At 55.7% G+C, this 18,447-nt stretch overlaps 1 protein-coding gene across 8 annotated transcripts in view; it reads right to left on the bottom strand.

Moving 5' to 3' along the window:
- ATP2A3 (ATPase sarcoplasmic/endoplasmic reticulum Ca2+ transporting 3) overlaps positions 1–18,447 on the bottom strand; it is a 38,562-nt gene that overhangs the window by 5,247 nt on the left and 14,868 nt on the right. For all 8 annotated transcript variants that reach the window (XR_004430890.1, XM_033185057.1, XM_033185055.1 and 5 more), the window contains 12 exons: positions 18,274–18,359; positions 14,880–15,344; positions 12,275–12,363; positions 12,007–12,109; positions 10,685–10,816; positions 9,911–10,036; positions 8,747–8,965; positions 8,247–8,582; positions 5,785–6,005; positions 4,651–4,853; positions 3,674–3,759; positions 701–834 (listed from right to left, as the gene is read on the bottom strand). Coding sequence is in view for 7 of the 8 variants with exons in the window: in XM_033185057.1 (XP_033040948.1) it covers positions 701–834; positions 3,674–3,759; positions 4,651–4,853; positions 5,785–6,005; positions 8,247–8,582; positions 8,747–8,965; positions 9,911–10,036; positions 10,685–10,816; positions 12,007–12,109; positions 12,275–12,363; positions 14,880–15,344; positions 18,274–18,359 (2,200 nt within the window). In the remaining variant the exon portion in view is untranslated. The remainder of the gene's footprint in view (positions 1–700; positions 835–3,673; positions 3,760–4,650; positions 4,854–5,784; positions 6,006–8,246; positions 8,583–8,746; positions 8,966–9,910; positions 10,037–10,684; positions 10,817–12,006; positions 12,110–12,274; positions 12,364–14,879; positions 15,345–18,273; positions 18,360–18,447) is intronic.

The raw sequence follows: 18,447 nt of genomic DNA, 5'->3' as shown, positions 1-18,447 counted from the left end.
CCCTGTGGGAGGAGCCTCACCACTTCTCCAGCAATGCATCGCCGTTGCCCGCTCAGCCCGCCAGGGCCTGTCCCAGGCTGGGACCCCTTTCTCTGTCCCTCAGACCTAATCTTGGCTTATTTCTTCAGACCCCAGTTTCAGCCCTTTGTCCCCTAGACCCCAATCCGGTCCCCACACTCTCAGAATCCCCTCTGGGCCTCTCTGACCCTTAGACCCCAATCCTGGTCCCCAAATCTTTGGATCCCAATCTTGGACCCCCCCTGACCCCCAGACCCTAATCCTGGACCCTACTTGGCCCCAGACCTCAGTTCTGGACCCCTCTAACTCCCAGACCTCAGTCCTGGACTCACCTGACCCCTGGAACCCAATCCTGGACCCTTGACCCTCTGATTCCAATCCTGAACTCCCCAAACATCAGACTCCAACCTGAACCCCTTGACCCCAGACCCTAATCCTGGACCTCTCTGACCCCTAGACCTCAGTTTGGGACACTCTTGACCTCTGGACCTCAATCCTGGACCCCCTTGAACCTCTGATCCCAATCCTGAACCCCCCAAACATCAGACCCCAATCCTGGACCCTCTTGACTGGTACATCCCACTCCTGAACCCCTGACTCTCAGACACTGATACTGGAACCCCCAACCCTCACAACTGGCACCAGTCCAAGGCCCCAGTTCCAGGCCCTGCGCCCAGCCCACCTGTTGAGGGCATTGCACATTTCAATGGTCACGAGCACAGACAAGGCCATGGTGGTGGGGAAGCGCGACTCGAACACCTCACAGTCGATGCCGGCAAAGAGCGGGTTGTCTTCAGAGCACTTCAGGAAGTTCCTCTGGGGGCACCGTGGCAGGTCAGAGAGAACAGCAGGTCAGGCGAAGGGCTGGTGGGTGGGAGGAGGGAAGCCTCACCCTGCCCTTGGCCCATGCCTGGGCACAAGCAGCACACAGAATGCTATCATGGGGTGGGCTGGGGATCCCGGGAGGGGCGCAGGGTCGGGGTGGCGGTGGGGAGATGCACCGTGCCAGGGAGAAGCAAGGGTACAGAGTGGGAAAGGCAGAATGTTCTGGAGCAGGAGTGCAGTGGCTCAGAAGGAGAACAGCTGGCATTAGCCTGGGGAGGCTAGCAGGACCCTGGAGACCACTGAATAGGGCAATGCATGGCTAATTTTTGTATTTGTAGTCGAGATGGGGTTTCATCATATTGGTCAGGCTGGTCTCAATCTCCTGACCTCAAGTGATCCACCTGCCTCGGCCTCCCGAACTGCTGGGATTACAGGCGTGAGCCACTGTGCCTGGCCTTGTTTTGTTTTTGAGACAAGGTCTCACTCCCATTGCCCAGGCTGGAGTGCAGTGGTGCAATCTCAGCTCACTGTAGCCTTGAATTCCTGGGCTCAGGTGGTGGTGCCACCACAGCCTCCCAACTAACTGAGACTCCAGGCCTGAGCCGTCGCTGTTGCCTAAGTTTTGTATTTTTTGTAGAGACGGGATTTCGCCATGTTGCCCAGGCTGTTCTCAAATTCCTGGGCTCAAATGATCCACCCACCTTGGCCTCCCATAGTGCTGGGATTACAGGCGTGAGCGGACACACGTTTCTATTTGGTGCTGACCGTAAAGAAGGGAAAACCTCCTGAACTTTGAACCTGACTCGGCCCACCCAGTGACCAAGAGGAACAAATCCTCCTGCCAATTGTGCCACTGTTTTCAGGCCTCACTCTGCCACATCTTAATGGCCTATCCATACATGTACACACAAATTAGCCAGGCATGATGGCGGGCGCCTGTAATCCCAGCTACTCGGGAGGCTGAGGCAGGAGCATCGCTTGAACCCGGGAGGTGGAGGCTGCAGTGAGCCGAGATCGTGCCACTGCACTCCAGCCTGGGCGACAGAGCGAGACTCCGTCTCAAAAAAATTAAAAAAAAAATGTATCAATGGGTCTGTTGCTGTTGCCATAAATGCCCTGCCCAGTGCTTCTTGGTTTCACCAGAAAGCACCTGCCACACACACACAGTGTTCCCCAGGTCATAGGTCTTGCTGTGGCCTCCGGAATTATTCATTAGAAGGTGCGCTGGGGGCCGGGCGCGATGGCTCATGCCTGTCATCCCAGCACTTTGGGAGGCCGAGATGGGCAAATCACGAGGTCAGGAGATCGAGACCATCCTGGCAAACATGGTGAAACCCCGTCTCTACTAAAAATACAAAAAATTAGCCAGGCGTGGTGGCGGACGCCTGTAGTCCCAGCTATTCAGGAGGCTGAGGCAAGGGAATCACTTGAACCCAGGAGGCGGAGGTTGCAGTGAGCCAAGATCGTGCCACTGCACTCCAGCCTGGGCGACAGAGCGAGACTCCGTCTCAAAAAAAAAAAAGAAGGTGCGCTGGGCTGGAGCTTCTGCCACACAGGCACATGGAGAGCCCTGGAGGAGCCCATTTCTACTGGTGAGACCACTGCTCTGCCCACTCCTTCCCTTTGCCTGCCTGCCTATTTCCTGTTCACTGTATCCTGCAAGACCCCCTTTGGTTTTCTTTCCTTTTTTTTTTGAGACTGCGTCTTGCTCTATCGCCCAGGCTGGAGTGCAGTGGTGCAATCTCGACTCACTGCAACCTCCGTCTCCCAGGTTGAAGTGATTCTCGTGCCTCAGCCTCCTGAGTAGCTGCGAAAACAGGCATCTGCCACCATGCCTGGGTAATTTTTATATTTTTAGTAGAGACAGGGTTTCGCCATGTTGGTCAGGCTGGTCTGGACAGGGTCTTCCTCTGTTACCAAGGCTGAAGTGCAATGGTGTGATCACGGCTCACTTCAGCTGTGACCTCCTGGGCTCAACTGATCCTCCCACCTCAGCTTCCCAAGAAGCTACAGGCACACATCACCGTGCCTGGCTAATTTTTATTTTTATTTTTATTTGGTAGAGATGGGATCTCACTATGTTGCCCAGGCTTGTCTCAAACTCCTGGGCTCAAGTGATCTGCCTACCTTGGCCTCCCAAAGCACTAGGATTACAGGCGTCAGCCACCGTGACCGGCCTCCCCTCAATTTTTTTTTTCTTGAGATGGAGTCTCACTCTGTCACCCAGGCTGGAGTGCAATGGTGTGATCTTGGCTCACTGCAACCTCCACCTCCCGGGTTCATGTGATTCTCCTGCCTCAGCCTCCTGAGTAGCTGGGATTACAGGTGTGCACCACCAAGCCCAGCTAATGTTTGTATTTTTAATAGAGACAGGGTTTCATCGCATTGGCCAGGCTGGTCTCGAACTCCTGACCTCAGGTGGTTCACCCACCTGGGCCTCCCAGAGTGCTGGGATTACAGGCGTGAGGCACTGCGCCCGGCCCTCCCCTCCATTCTTGATCTCCTCAGTTTGACCCTCTGCCTAAAGTCCTACCATTTAGGGGCTCATTCCTCTGAGGCCTCTACGTTTTAGGGGTCCTCTGATGAAGGTAAGATACATGTGGCAGTGGGGCCCTTGGTCCCCGCTAACTGACTGGCATGGGGAGGGGCCTTTTGGCCTGGGGGGGCCGTGCTGGTGTCTCCGGGTTTCCAGCGGGCTCTGAGCTTGGTTCCGTAGGTGGGGATGTTTATTCGTGTATAGCAAGTGGGGAAGGACACTGCAGGCCCCCCATGCAGCTCTGGACCCATCTCCCCTGGAACTCCAACAACTCCCTGGCCATCCCTTGCTCACCAGCTGGTAGAAGTTGACGTGAGGTCCCTCGGCATCATACAGGAACCACCAGGTGGCGGCAGCCACTGTGGCCAGGCCTACGTACACTGCGGGCAGGGGAGGAGACTGGCTGTAGAGAATGGCGGTGGCTTTCTGGCATCTGTTTCCCCTGCCTAATAATTCCCTGAATTGCAGCAGGGAGCCGCCCTTTTCCTGTCTAAGCCATGTGGTTTGCAGGCACCACCCCTCGATGCCAGTGGTGAGCCCTGGCTGGTCAATCAGCATCTGCCATAACCTTGACCACAGTGACTGGAGATTAGCAGGTGACCCTGTGTGGGCCGATGAGAACAGGCCTGCTGAGACTTTTTTTTTTGAGACGGAGTCTCGCTCTGTTGCCTAGGCTGAAAGACAGTGGTGCCATCTCAGCTCACTGCAACCTCTGCCTCCTGGGTTCAAGCGATTCTCCTGTCTCAGCCTCCTGAGTAGCTGGGATTACCGGCACTTGCCATCACGCCCGGCTAATTTTTGTATTTTTAGTAGAGATGGGGTTTAACCATGTTGGCCAGGCTGGTCTTGAACTCCTGACCTCAGGTGATCTGCCTGCCTCGGTCTCCCAAAGTGCTGGGGTTACAAGTGTGAGCCATCACACCCAGCCCAGGCCTGAGACTTTTATTATACTACCAGGAGAGCAGTATGATAAAAGACTCTCTCTTCTGCTGAATTTGGGGTTGTAACAGAGTAAGCGTGATGGCTGGGGCTGCAGCAGCCATTGTGCCACCACGAGGGACATGGGCCTAAGAATGAAGCTGAGGCAGTGCCAAAATATGCCAGTGATACTGAGACCCAGATCCAGCCGTGCCTGGTCTTTTCCATTACATGAGCCCATACAGTTTCTCCTGGTACAAGCCAGGCTGAGTCACACTGCCTACACCTTGCAAGCCTGATACAAGGCTCTTAGGAAGCTTAGGAACTCCACGGAGGGCTCAGGCCCCACTCACCTCCGATAGCCAGGTATCGGAAGAAGAGCCAGCCACTGATGAGGGCTTCTCGGGGGTTCCGAGGCAGCTTCTCCATGATGTCCAGGTCTGGCGGGTTGAAGCCCAGAGCCGTGGCAGGTAGGCCGTCTGTCACCAGGTTCACCCAGAGAAGCTGCACAGGGATCAGGGCTTCGGGCAGGCCCAGAATTGCCGTGAGGAAGATGCTGGAACAGAGTCATGGGCTCTAGCCCCCAGTAGGCCCAGCCCCCACCAGACGGAGGCTCCAGCTCTTGCTCAGACCCAAGGCTGGGAGCTCACCCACTGTCTCCAGGGCAGCCCCTCCTTCCTCCGCTAGCTCTGATGTGAAGGGTGTGTATACACAGCTCTGCCTCGGGCCTGGCCAGCCCTGCCTTCCCCAGTCCCAGCTCTGGATCCTGGACATACCTGCTCTTTAGGCCTAGCAGAGGCCAAGTACACACACACACACACACACACACACACACACACACAAAGATGGCATGCCCAAGCATCAGACATGTGCAAAAACCTAGCACATGCCACACCATCCCGCAAACACAAGCAAACACCTACACATCTGCCCTGAGGTGCAGAGATGCAGAATCCATCCATGTCCAGCAACACACGTGCTCACCACTCCCCACAGGCATCCACACATGTGGATACAAGCGTGTGCACAGTCACACGCCGGCACACATACTTCTGCTTGTACTCACGCTCAAAATGCACAAGGGCACACATGCATACATACACACGTTACACACACCCCTCAGGCACTCAGGCCACGTGCACACAAACACACATCCGCACACGGACACACACATGACTGCCTAAAGGTGGGGATTTTCTCTCATCTTGCTAATCTGCAAGCGGGAAGTTCATGGCTGGAGGGCTGAGAGGTGACTCTTCAGGCACCTCCTTGGGTGCTGGGCTGACCATGATCCAGAGGTCACCAGGGCCTCTGGAGAATGACGAGGTGTTCACTGTCCACTCCAAGGTGGGACCCTGGAAGGCCCCAGCCAGGGCAGGGCACAGGCCCCTCCATCCCTGCAGCTCAGCCAAGGAACAGGCATTTTCCCCGTCTCAGGGGCACAGGGCAGATTGAGAGGGCTGTGAGGAGGGAGTGCCCGGCCTCACCAGACGACCTCGCCAACATTGGAGGAGATGAGGTAGCGGATGAACTGCTTCATGTTGTTGTAGATGGCCCGGCCCTCCTCCACTGCAGCCACGATGGAGGCAAAGTTGTCATCGGACAGCACCATCTCTGCCGCCGACTTGGCCACAGCCGTGCCTGAGCCCATGGCGATGCCGATCTCTGCTTTCTTCAGGGCTGGTGCGTCGTTAACTCCATCACCAGTCTGTGGGCCAGGTCAGGTAGGGCCATGCCTGAGAAACTTCCCTTCTACTTCCCCATCTCCTCTCAGCTCAGCCCATCCCCAGTCTTAGGGGATGTCCCAAAGGAAGCAGACAGCTGGACAGAACAAATGGTGGGTTCAAGAATGAATTTAGAAACTGGGCAGAGGATGAGGCTGAGGAGAAGGCAAGGGGTGCAGACAAGGACAAAGTCGGGGAGAATATCAAGCATGAGGTCAGAGAAGACGATGAGGTGGGGATGGGTATGACGGTGAGTCAGCAATGAAGGTAGGGATGCAATTGAGGTTGGATGTGGGGTAGAAACTGAGGTAAGGGAGAAAGCTGAGGTCAAGTCAGGATGAAGTCAAGGGGATGGCCCGGGGAAAGAGCCAGGCAGGTGTTGCAGTCAAATTGAAGATCAAGGCAAAGGCAGGGGCCAAGTCAAGGTCCACATGAGGAGTGATGGCAAATGACATGAAGTCTGGAGTTGTGGTCAAGGTCAAATTGAAGGCCAGGCCGGGCGCGGTGGCTCACGCCTGTAATCCCAGCACTTTGGGAGGCCAAGGCAGGCGGATCACAAGGTCAAGAGATCGAGACCACCCTGGCTAATATGGTGAAACCCTGTCTCTAGTAAAAGTAAAAAAATAAACTGGGCATGGTGGCTGACGCCTGTAGTCCCAGCTACTCAGGAGGCTGAGGCAGGAGAATCGCTTGAACCCGGGAGACGGAGGCTGCAGTGAGCTGAGATCGCGCCATTGCGCTCCAGCTTGGGTGACAGAGCGAGACTCTGTCTCAAAAAAAAAAAAAAAAAAGGCCGGGCGCGGTGGCTCAAGCCTGTAATCCCAGCACTTTGGGAGGCCGAGACGGGCGGATCACGAGGTCAGGAGATCGAGACCATCCTGGCTAATACGGTGAAACCCCGTCTCTACTAAAAATACAAAAACTAGCCGGGCGAGGTGGCGGGCGCCTGTAGTCCCAGCTACTTGGGAGGCTGAGGCAGGAGAATGGCGGAACCCAGGAGGCGGAGCTTGCAGTGAGCTGAGATCTGGCCACTGCACTCCAGTCCGGGCGACAGAGCGAGACTCCGCCTCAAAAAAAAAAAAAAAAAAAAAAAAAAAAGCTATAATCTGATACAACAATGCACACAGATCTCAAAAAAGCCCAAAACCAAAACAGTCCACACTGTATGATTCCATTCATTTGAAAATCTAGGGTAGATAAAACTCATAAACGGTGGAAAAAACCAAAACAGTGATCGCCGTTGTGCGACAAAGGACAGAGATGGGGAAGAAGTGTGTGGGAACTTAATGAGTTGATGGTAATGTGTCATATCTTTTTTTTTTTTGGAGATGGGGTCTCAAACTCCTGGGCTCAAGCAATCCTCCTGCCTTGGCCTCCCAAAGTGCTGGAATTACAAGCATGAGCCACCATGCCTGGCATTTTCCTATCTTGATAAGGCTGTGAGTTACACAGGTGTGTGCATGTTCCTAAACTCATCAGATGATACAGTGAAGATCTGTGTGTTTCATCGAAGGCAAATTTTACCTCAAAAAGGAAAAACAGAGCCATAAACAACACTGCTCTCTCGTTAATATGTATTCTAAAGTAGGTGAGGAGGAAGTATGCCGATATCTGCAACTGACTTTGAAATACACTTAAGAAAGGATAGGCTAGGGATGGGCAAAGAGTGGCTGGATGGACAGGTATGTGATAAAGCAAATACAATAAAATGTTAGTTGTAGAATCTAGATGACAGATATGTCGGTGTTCAGAATAAAATTATTATTATTATTATTATTTTGAGATGGAGTCTCACTCTGTCACCCAGGCTGGAGTGCAGTGGCGTGATCTCGGCTCACTGCAACTTCTGCCTCCTGGGTTCAAGCAATTCTCCTGCCTCAGCCTCCCAAGTAGCTGTGACTTCAGGCACGTGCCACCAGGCCAAACTAATTTTTGTACTTTTAGTAGAGACGAGATTTCCTCATGTTGGTGAGGCTTGTCTCGAACTCCTGACGTCAAGTGATCTGCCCGCCTCAGCCTCCAAAGTGCTGAGATTACAGGCGTGAGCCACCGCACCTGGCCCAGAATAACATTATTTAAATTTCTCTTTGTATTTGAATTTTTTGGTAATAAGATGTTAGAAAAGATAAGAAGGAGGCAGAGGGGAGAGTTGCCTGGCCTGCTTCTTTCCACGCCCTGTGGCCCCGCTCATCACCCGCTCCTGGGGCTCCAGGCTGTGGCCTCACCATGGCGGTGATCTCGTTAAAGGACTGCAGGTTCTCCACAATGCGGGACTTGTGTGCGGGCTCCACGCGGGCGAAGCAGCGGGCGGTGCGGCAGGCATGGCGCTGCTGCTCGGGGCTGAGGTCATCAAACTCGCGGCCCGTGTAGGCCTTGCCCGCCACGTCTTCCGTGTCCCCAAAGATGCCAAGCCTGCGGCAGATGGCCACGGCAGTGCCTTTGTTATCGCCCGTGATCATGACCACGCGGATGCCCGCCTGGTGGCAGCGTGTGATACAGGCAGCCACCTCAGGCCGCGGCGGGTCCAGCATGCCCACGCAGCCCACGAAGGTCAGGTCCGTCTGTAGGGAGAGGGCAGATTCAAGCGGTGCCTGAGACCATCTCTGACCTACCACCAGCCCAGCTGCTGCAGGGAGAATCGGCTCCCGCACCCACCCTGTACTGCGGGGAGAATCGGCTCCCGCACCCACCCTGTACTGCAGGGAGAATTGGCTCCCGCACCCACCTCATACTGCACAAACTTGCTGCAGTCGTCCAGCTCCATGTCCTCCTTCCTCGGGGGCACGTCCCGGGTGGCCAGTGCCAGGCAGCGCAGCGTGTCTGAGCCTGAGCCCCAATCCCGTATCTTTGCCAGGATCTGCTCCCTGGAGGTGGGGGTCAGGGGTGCTGTGTGGCTCCCCACGCGGACTGAGCTGCAGCGCTCGATTACACTCTCAGGAGCCCCCTGCCAGGCAGGGAGAGGGAGAGGAGGCAACTCGTCAGTCAGGACCCCTGCCCTCCCTCCTGCCCAAACTCAGGAAACGGAGACTAAGATATGGAGAAAGGCCACCCAAGGGTACCCACACAAGGCAGGGAGCAGAATCCATTCTTTGAAAGTTGAGAGTGAGAACCAAGTGGGTCTCCCTGTGAGACAATCTAAAGGGAATGGGGGGAGTGCTGGGGTGGGGGCAGCCTCAAACCTAGCGATGCCCTTCCCCCACCAGCCCACAGCCGACTCAGGCACTGCAGCGTTTTGCAGGCAGGGGTGGGAATGGCATTTCCTGCAGGCCCTGCCTCCCTGGAACTCGGGTTCCAATTTGGTAGGGGCCTTAGCAGCAGGGAGGCAGGCTGAACCCTGCCTGGGGACCAGAAATAGAGCCACGCACAGGGTGTGGCGGGCATAGCCCTGGGAAGGGGGCCCGGGGGTGACAGGCCCCTCAGTGGCCTCAGGTCTCACCTCCGACCTCACCCCGGGCCTAGAAACAGTCTCTAAAGCTCCTTCAATGGCTTCTCCTGCTCCTAAAAGGTCACCCAGACACTAACTTTTCCAAGTGGCCGAAGCTCTCAGTACAGAAGCCTTTTCACTTCAAAAGGGGTTTAAAGCTTCCTTGCAGGGTGAAGCAAGAGCTGTATTTCCCTCTCCAGGTTTGGGAGCAGCAACGGAGATGCTGCAGACAGTGGTCTGCACGGGAGTTGGTTCCTTTCCCTCCCTGGGACTCAGTTTCCGAAACATGGAGCACCAGGGGTGGCACCAACCACCCCCACACCACCGGTTAGAGGCAAAAGGGGCTCCTGAGAATGTCTAACCCACCCTGTCATTCACACGGGGAGACGGGGGCTCACAGAGGAGCGTGGATGACCAGGTGCCCCAGGGTACGCAGGGGCCCAGGCCAGACAGGCAGGCCCCCACCTTCACAAACATCTTGCTGCCCTGGCCGGTAGGGTGAGGGCGGGTGGGCGTGCAGTAGACGGACATGGACTTCCGGTCTCGGGAGAACTCCAGGGTGAACTCTTTCCGCATCAGCTGCTTGATGACCTGCGGGGTCCAGGCAGGTCAGGGCATGAAGGACAGAGCCAGCGACTCTCGCCTGCATTCCCACCAACTGCTTGTCCCCAAAAGAGCCTCCTGCTCTGTGCGGGATAACATCTATGCTCCTCTGACCCTGCCATTCAAGGCCTCCATTTCCCTCTCCAGCCCCAGAAATGGTAATATGCTGCCATTTCCTGACCATGCTGTGTGCAGACTAACTCCAAACCCTTGTCCGCACTCAGCCTTCTCCCCTCTTTTCTCCAAGTCTGTCTTCACTGTCAGCCGGGAGCAGTGGCTCATGCCTGTAATCCCAATCCCAGCACACTGCGAGGCCAAGGCAGGCGGATCACCTGAGGTTGGGAGTTTGAGACTAGCCTGGACAACATGGTGAAATCCTGTCTACTAAAAAATTCAAAAATTAGCCGGGCGTGGTGGCACACGCCAGGAGGTTGAGGCACGAGAATCACTTGAATCCGGGAGGCGGAGGTTGCAGTGAGCCAGGACTGCACCACTGTACTCCAGCCTGGGCGACAGAACAAGACTCTGTCTCAAAAAAAAAGAAAGAAAAAAGACTTCACTGTCCTCTCTGCCTTCTCCAGATGTCCCAAAAACCCCAGCCACGCAGCTGGAGGCCTGAGCCCCAGCCCTGCTCACCGCATTACAGGCGCCAGCTCGCTCCACCCGGGACAGGGCCTGCAGGTCGGTGTCAAACACGTTCATCTTCTCCACCAGGCAAGTCAGAGCTGTCTCCGTGGCCTCTCCCACCTTCTCGTACACACCCTTGGCCTGGCGAGGACCCAGGGGATAGGGAGTGAGGGGCAGGCAGCCTCCAGCCTGTGCCCCCAGCCTCACTCACTCCTTGCCCCTGAAGCTGCCTTTGCTGAAGTTCTGTGTAATCTCCTTTACACAGACCTGTGAACTCTTCCGAGCCTGGCTGCCCTGGAGTCGGGGTGGTGTCTGACACTGACATTCAGCCCCCCACCCTGGCATTGATCGCCACACACCCTCCCTGCCCTCCGCCTGTATCTCTGTCCACTTCCTGTCAGCCTCCTTCACCGGTGTCTGCTGTCTGGGCCTGCTCCCGCCCTCCCACCTGCGCTCCCTGGGGCCCTTTGCTGAGCCCCAAGCCCACATGTCCAGCTGCCTGCTGAACCTTGTTCCCTGGGGGCCCCTCAGGCCACCTTTCCCGCTCTCTGTATTTGCCACTCCAGTGGCAGCCCCAGCCAACAGAGCAACCAGGAGCCACCCTGGCCTCCTCCCTCTCTCTTCCACCTAACCAGTCACCAAGTCCCAGGATTTTCAGCTCCTAAATATCTCTGACCCATGCCTTCTCCCCTCTCCCGGAGGCTCCAGCCAGGGCTCAGCCCGCATCTCTCTGGCCTGAACGACCACACAGACCTCCCTGACTTCAGTCCTCTACCGTCTGTCCGTCCTCCACACGGAAGCCTCGGTGATCTTCTGTAAATGCACATCTGACCATGTCACTCTCCTGCTCAAAACTCTTCGGTGGTGCTCTATTGCCCTCAGCTTGGCCTCAGGCTGGGTCTGGCCAAGGACCTTCCCTTGGGCAGATGCCTGCTGCATGCCCCATTCCACTGCCCCAGCCACGTGAACGGCAGTCAATGCCTAAGTCGCAGGAGGCTTTAACTGAATGTGGGGCTTTTGTGGGCTGTGCCTTCTGCTTTAAACATTTTCTTAGTCCTGTTCCCCAAATCTTTTCCCTCCACAGGTTTCCCCAGCCCTTCGGCCCCTTCCATGGTAGTCCCCAACAGCCCAAGAGCTCTGAAGAAGGGTTCTGAAGCCTGTCTGAGGAAAGGGAGGGGCGGCAGAGAGTGGTGGGCAGGGGTAACGGTGCTCCCTGGGTGTGGCACTTGCAGGGTGCAAGGGCTGCCAACCCTGGGAGCTTTGAGCCTGGGAAAAGGGTCTGTCCTGGTGGCCTGCATACTAGGGAGGTCATGAAAGGGGGTGGGGCCCACCTCATTGTAGTCCAGCGCCGAGTCGTTGCACAGGGCGCAGATGGTCGCCAGCTCCACCAGCCCGTCGAACTGGCCGCAGCGCACAGGCAGATCCCCCTGCCGCCTGTGGAGCCGGGGCGGTCACCACGAAGACCTCGGCCCCGCCCCCGGGAGGGGCTCCGCCCCCTGGCCCCGCCCCGGGAGGGGCCCCGCCCCCAGGGGCCTCCCACGGACACCTCGGCACCGCCCCCAGGCCGCCCGCCAGCGAGTCCCCTGGCCCCACACTCACACTTCGCCCTCGGGGGTATACGTGGTACCCGAGATGGTGAACTCGTGCAAAAGGCAGGAGCCCGCATCGGCCTCGGCTACCACGAACATCTGGGGAGTGCAGGGGCGTGCTTAGGCGGGCGGGGTCGCCTCCCTCCTCCCTGGGCGGTCAGATTGAATAAAGCCCGACTCCAGGGTGGGGTCCGGCAGGCCCCCTGCCCCACCAAGCGCCAAACCGGCCTGGCCGTCCGTCCCCACCAGGAGGGAAATAGAAGGCAGGGTCCAGGCTGAGGCAGGGACTGTCTGCTCTGCCAGGTGTGTCCTGCTCCGGTTTGTCCAAATGTCCTGGACTTCTGAGGGATTTATGACAGATTCTTCAATGCTGTGGGAGCAGCTGCCAGCTTGAGGGAGCCCTGAGCTAGGCAGAAAGCCTGAGTCCTTGCCCATCTCACTGTGTGACCCCTGACCAAGTGGCTGAGCCTCAGTTTCTCCACTAGTAACATGGGAACCGCCCCCTCCTTTGCCTTCAAGGAAATGAGTTCCTGGCCTTCAAGGGAGATGTCCCCAGAGAGTGAGTCCCTGCCACAGGGCCTGATGGGTCACCCAGTCCCCACCTGTGCACCTCAGGGACAGGGGGGCTTATTTCTTTGTCTGTTCAGCCAGCTTTGCTGGGGAGACAGTTCTTGCTTCCTGGACATGGCCTCGCTGCACATTGTCAAGCAAATGGCCAGCCCAGCCCCCAGTAGATACGTAATAAGTGTCCTTTCCTTCCCACTCTCCTCCCTACTGCTGGGGATAGTCACGCAGCAAGCACAGCCCAGCATCCAGCACGTAAGGCGTCTACAACTTCCCCACACTGCACTTTGAAAATGTTTGTTATTAGCTGGGCACGGTGGCTCACGCCTGTAATCCCAGCACTTTGGGAGACCGAGGCGGGTGGATCACGAGGCAGGTGGATCACGAGGTCAAGCTCGATCGAGACCATCCTGGCCAACATGGTGAAACCCCGTCTCTACTAAAAACACAAAAATTAGCCAGGCGTGGTGATGCGTGCCTGTAATCCCAGCTACTCAGGAGGCTGAGGCAGGAAAATTGCTTCAACCTAGAAGGCGGAGGTTGCAGTGAGCCGAGATCGTGCCATTGCACTCCAGCCTGGGCGACAGAGTGAGACTCCATCTCAAAGAAAAAAAACAAATCTTTCTTAGGGTCGGGCATGGTGGCTCAGGGCTGTAATCCCTGCACTTTGGGAGGCCGAGCCAGATGGATCACTTGAGGTCAGGAGTTACAGACCAGCCTGGCCAACATGGTGAAACCCCATCTCTACTAAAATACAAAAATTAGCTGCGTGTGGTGGCACATGCCTGTAGTCCCAGCTACTTGGGAGGCTGAGGCAGGAGAATCGCTTGAACCCAGGAGGCAGAGGTTGCAGTGAGTTCAGATCATGCCACTGCACTCCAGCCTAGACAACAGAGTGAGACTCTGCCTCAAAAAAAAAAAAAAAAAAAAAGCCGGGCGCGGTGGCTCAAGCCTGTAATCCCAGCACTTTGGGAGGCCGAGATGGCGGATCACGAGGTCAGAAGATTGAGACCATCCTGGCTAACACGGTGAAACCCCGTCTCTACTAAAAAATACAAAAACTAGCCGGGCGAGGTGGCGGGCGCCTGTAGTCCCAGCTACTTGGGAGGCTGAGGCAGGAGAATGGCGTAGACCCGGGAGGCGGAGCTTGCAGTGAGCTGAGATCCGGCCACTGCACTCCAGCCTGGGTGACAGAGCGAGACTCCGTCTCAAAAAAAAAAAAAAAAAAAGCTCATTCTTAGTCAAGAAACACTCTGTTTAAATAAAATCCTATGAGGGCTTTTAGCAGGACAGTAAAGGTTGCTAGCACCCCTCCCCAAAAGCAGCCTTTGATGGGCTCCTAGAAGGCCTTAGGGTCTCAGAATATAGAGCCTGGGCTACCAAGCCCAGTGGGCAGATATGGAAACGAGTGACAGAGAGGCACTGGGGACCTGGGAAGGATGAGGAGCCTATAGCCTTCACCATCTCCCCACTCACCCATCTGCTGGGCCAGGAGGAGCCTCCTGCCCCATGGACCTGCTGAAGTCTCAGCCAGAATCCCTTGGCCATGTGGGCGGCGGGCCCAGGATGTGGGAACAAGTACCAGGGAATGAATAATTCCTGCCCTGGCCCTTCCCGGGTTACCGGAGCTGGCTTATCTGGTGACAGGTGTTGACTGCACAGAGCCATGATGGGGCAGGATGGAACCCGGGTGCAGGTCCAGCTTGATTCCTATGCCAAGGCTGAACTTGAGCCTCTACTATGTCCTTCACGTTTACCTAGCAGGCCTCACACAGCCAGGCTTCCGATGAGGAGACTGAAGTCAACAGACTGTCAGCAACCTGGCCAGGGCCCCACAGTGCCACACAGGCCTCAGTGACATGTGGCTACCCAGGCATGATTTGCTATAGCCTTCCTGTCATCTCATGAAAACCTAGACCTGCTCTGGGCCAAGGGGCAGCCCACAGGTTCTCTCCTGCATCCCTCACTGAAAAGGAGGTCGGGCAGAGACCCAGAGAGGGAGCCCAGCCCGCTTAGCAATGCACAGCAACACCAAGCTGGCCGTCACTCACCCGGCAGACAGACATCTGATTGGTGGTGAGCGTGCCCGTCTTGTCGGAGCAGATGACCGAGGTGCAGCCCAGGGTCTCCACGGAGGGCAGGCTTCTCACGATGGCGTTCTTGCGTGCCATGCGCCTCGTGCCCAGGGCCAGGCACGTAGTGATGACGGCCGGGAGACCCTCGGGGATGGCCGCCACGGCCAGGGCCACGGCGATCTTGAAGTAGTAGACAGCGCCACGCAGCCAGGAGCCACCATGGGCCGGGTCAGCGAAGTGGCCAATGTTGATGACCCACACGGCCACACAGATCACAGAGATGGCACGGGACAGCTGCCGCCCAAACTCATCCAGCTTGCGCTGCAGCGGCGTCCGCTCGGGCTCCACTGCCGCCATCTGGCTCCGAATCTTGCCCAGCTCCGTGTGCAGGCCAGTGGCCACGGCTACACCCACTGCTTTGCCTGAGGCGATATTGGTGCCCTGGCCGAGGGAGGGACAAGGAAAAAGCTGCTCAGCAGCCAAGCCGGACCCCTGACTCCTTCAAGCCGGAGTAAGGCACGTCTCCTTCTACCTGGCTTTCCTTTTCTCCATGTTGCTAGTACTTCCAGACTTCTGTAGCTAGGTATGCATTGGGTCCCTGCTGCCTTCCCATGATAGTGTCAGCTCTAGGAAGGCAGGGATTGGGTTCCTCACCGTATCCCCAGTGCCTAGCATGGGGGCGGGCACAGAGGAGGCATGGGGGCTGATCCCGATAATATAATGGACCAGCGCAGCACAAGCATCCGTCCCGCAAAATGTGATTTGTAAACAACCACTATAGCCAGACAGGAGCGCAGCAGACTACGAACTCAATAAACAGCCCATTAATATTTACTGACAAATCCACAAAACCTGAGCCTCAGCTCATCCATTTCCAAGGCTCCAGTAAAATCCTCAATTCCTAGCATGAGGGACAGCCAGCCTTGTGGCTTGGTGTCCTCTTCTATAAAGTGATCCAACAGAGGCCCAAGATGGTTTTTCTGAGGAGGCTAAGAACTCAGTACCCCTTCAAAAGCATATGCTGTTGAGGCTGGCGAGAAGGCAGGCCCCAGACTCTCTTCTATCTTAAGCAATGCAGCTCTAGTGCCCAACATGCAGGGCCCAGCCAGACAACCTTCCTCCAAAGATTCTTTTTATTATTACTTTAGAAATTTTTTTGTGTTTAATTTTGAATTTTAGTAGAAATGAGGTCTCACTATGTTTCTCAGGCTAGTCCCAAACTCCTGAGCTCAAGTGATCCTCCTGCCTGGGCCTCCCAAAGTGCTGGGATGATAGACATGAGCTACCATGCCCGGCCCCTCCAAAGCTTCTTAGTGACAGCTGCTGATACTGGAGCAATGGCTGCCACCATTGCTCCCCACCCCAAGGCAAGTGCCAGGGAATAGAAGCCTGTCCAAGGCTTCCATGCAGCTAGGTAGGCCCCTCTCAAGAAGAGTTCTGGGCTAGGTGTGGTGGCTCACACCTGTAATCCCAGCACTTTGGGAGGCCAAGGCGGGTGGATCACCTGAGGTCAGCAGTTAGGGACCAGCCAGGCCAACATGGCGAAACCCTGTCTTTACTAAAATACAAACATTAGCTAGGCATGGTGGCATGTGCTTGTAATCCCAGCTGCTTGGTAGGCTGAGGCAGGAGAATGGCTTGAACCCGGGAGGTGGAGGCTACAGTGAGCCGAGATTGTGCCACTGCACTCCAGCTTGGGCGACAGAGCGAGACTCTGTCTCAAAAAAAAAAAAAAAGTTGGCCGGGCGCGGTGGCTCACGCCTTTAATCCCAGAACTTTGGGAGGCCGAGGCAGGTGGATCACAAGGTCAGAAGATCGAGACCATTCTGGCTAACATGGTAAAACCCTGTCTCTACTAAAAATACAAAAAAATTAGCCGGGCGAGGTGGCGGGCGCCTGTAGTCCCAGCTACTCGGGAGGCTGAGGCAGGAGAATGGTGTGAACCTGAGAGGTGGAGCTTGCAGTGAGCTGAGATCCAGCCACCGCACTCCAGCCTGGGCAACAGAGTGAGACTCCGTCTCAAAAACAAAAAGTTATGGGTGAGTTTCACTTTCTTCATTCTTCTTCCCTTCCAGGAAGTTTTCTATCCCCTTATAACTTGGTGGCCTGGGCCATTGTCTGACTGGCCTGACCCTTCCTTGTGGCCCCAAATGCTCCTTGCTGGCCTCAGGCTGTTGCTGGGCAGCTGTGAGTATCACTTGCTAACTTCCTCTGAGGCCACAGAGGCAGGTCTCTCCCCCGAAAGCTGAACCCATCGCTCTCCCTGAGAAGAGCTGAGCATCATGCCTTGTGGGTCAGTTTTCCTATCGGAGAATGGACTATGCCCACCATCCTCCACCACTTTGCCAGACCTCTTTCCACTAGAGCATTTCTACTGAGTAATTACAGGGGGTCTCTGCCCCTCTCCAGGAGAAGGCAAGGTCTCCCAGTAGAAATCCAGGATGTCTGAGTTCGTCCCAGCTCTGCCACTCACTGGCTGTGTGACCTTGGGCAACTTACTTAATCTCTCTGTGCTTGTTTCCTTGCTGGAAAATATTGATAACAGGCATAACAAGAGTACTTATTTCAAAGATTTGGTGTAAAGATTAAATAAGTTAATATATGTAAAGGGCTTAGAACAGTGCCAGGCACACAGCCCCCCAGTAAACACGAGCTATTATTACTATAAATTTGCATGTATTGTCAAGAATTGATGAGGTTCTTCCCCATAGGACTTTAGTTGATTAATCTTAATGTTGGGCCGGGTGCAGTGGCTCATGCCTGTAATCCTAGCACTTTTGGAGGCCAAGGTGGGCGGATCACTTGAGGTCAGGAGTTCGAGACCAGCCTGGTGAACATGGTGAAACCCTGTTGCTACTAAAAATACAAAAATTAGCCAGGTGTGGTGGCAGGTGCCTGTAGTCCCAGCTACTTGGGAAGCTGAGGCACAAGAGTAGCTTGAACCTGGGGGTAGGGGTCACAGTGACCCGAGATTGTACCACTGCATTCCAGCCTGGGCAACAGGGCCAGAAAAAAAAAAACTGTTTTTTTTTTTTTTTTTTTTGAGACAGAGTTTTTGCTCTTGTCACCCAGGCTGGAGTGCAGTGGCGTGATCTTGGCTCACGGCAACCTCCACCTCCCGGGTTCAAGCGATTCTCCTGCCTCAGCCTCCCAAGTTGCTGGGATTACAGGCACGCATCACCACACCCAGCTAACTTTTTGTATTTTTAGTAGAGACAGGGCTTCACCATGTTGGCCAGGCTGGTCTCAAACTCCTGACCTCAAGTGATCCACCCACCTCAAAGTGCTGGGATTACAGGCATGATAATAATCTTAATGTGTTATTTTTACCATTGTCTGGGCAAAGGCCTCAGATATTTGAGGGACTTACAGAAAACAGCATGTTCTTCTTGTCCTGGTTCACAGCTCTGGGGTCTGGGATGGCCTCTGTGTGCTTGGTCACGGACACAGATTCACCTGGTCATGGAATCAGAGATGAGAAGCCCCACATGAAGACACACCCATCCCGTGGCCCCACCCCGTGGTCCCATCCCGTGGCCCCACC

The sequence above is a fragment of the Trachypithecus francoisi genome, unplaced genomic scaffold, assembly GCF_009764315.1.
Source record: "Trachypithecus francoisi isolate TF-2019V2 unplaced genomic scaffold, Tfra_2.0 Lachesis_group20, whole genome shotgun sequence".
In the NCBI taxonomy this organism is placed as follows: Eukaryota; Metazoa; Chordata; class Mammalia; order Primates; family Cercopithecidae; genus Trachypithecus; species Trachypithecus francoisi.
The sequence above is the reverse complement of the archived record's forward strand: the minus strand, read 5'-3'. Positions and strand labels throughout refer to the sequence as shown.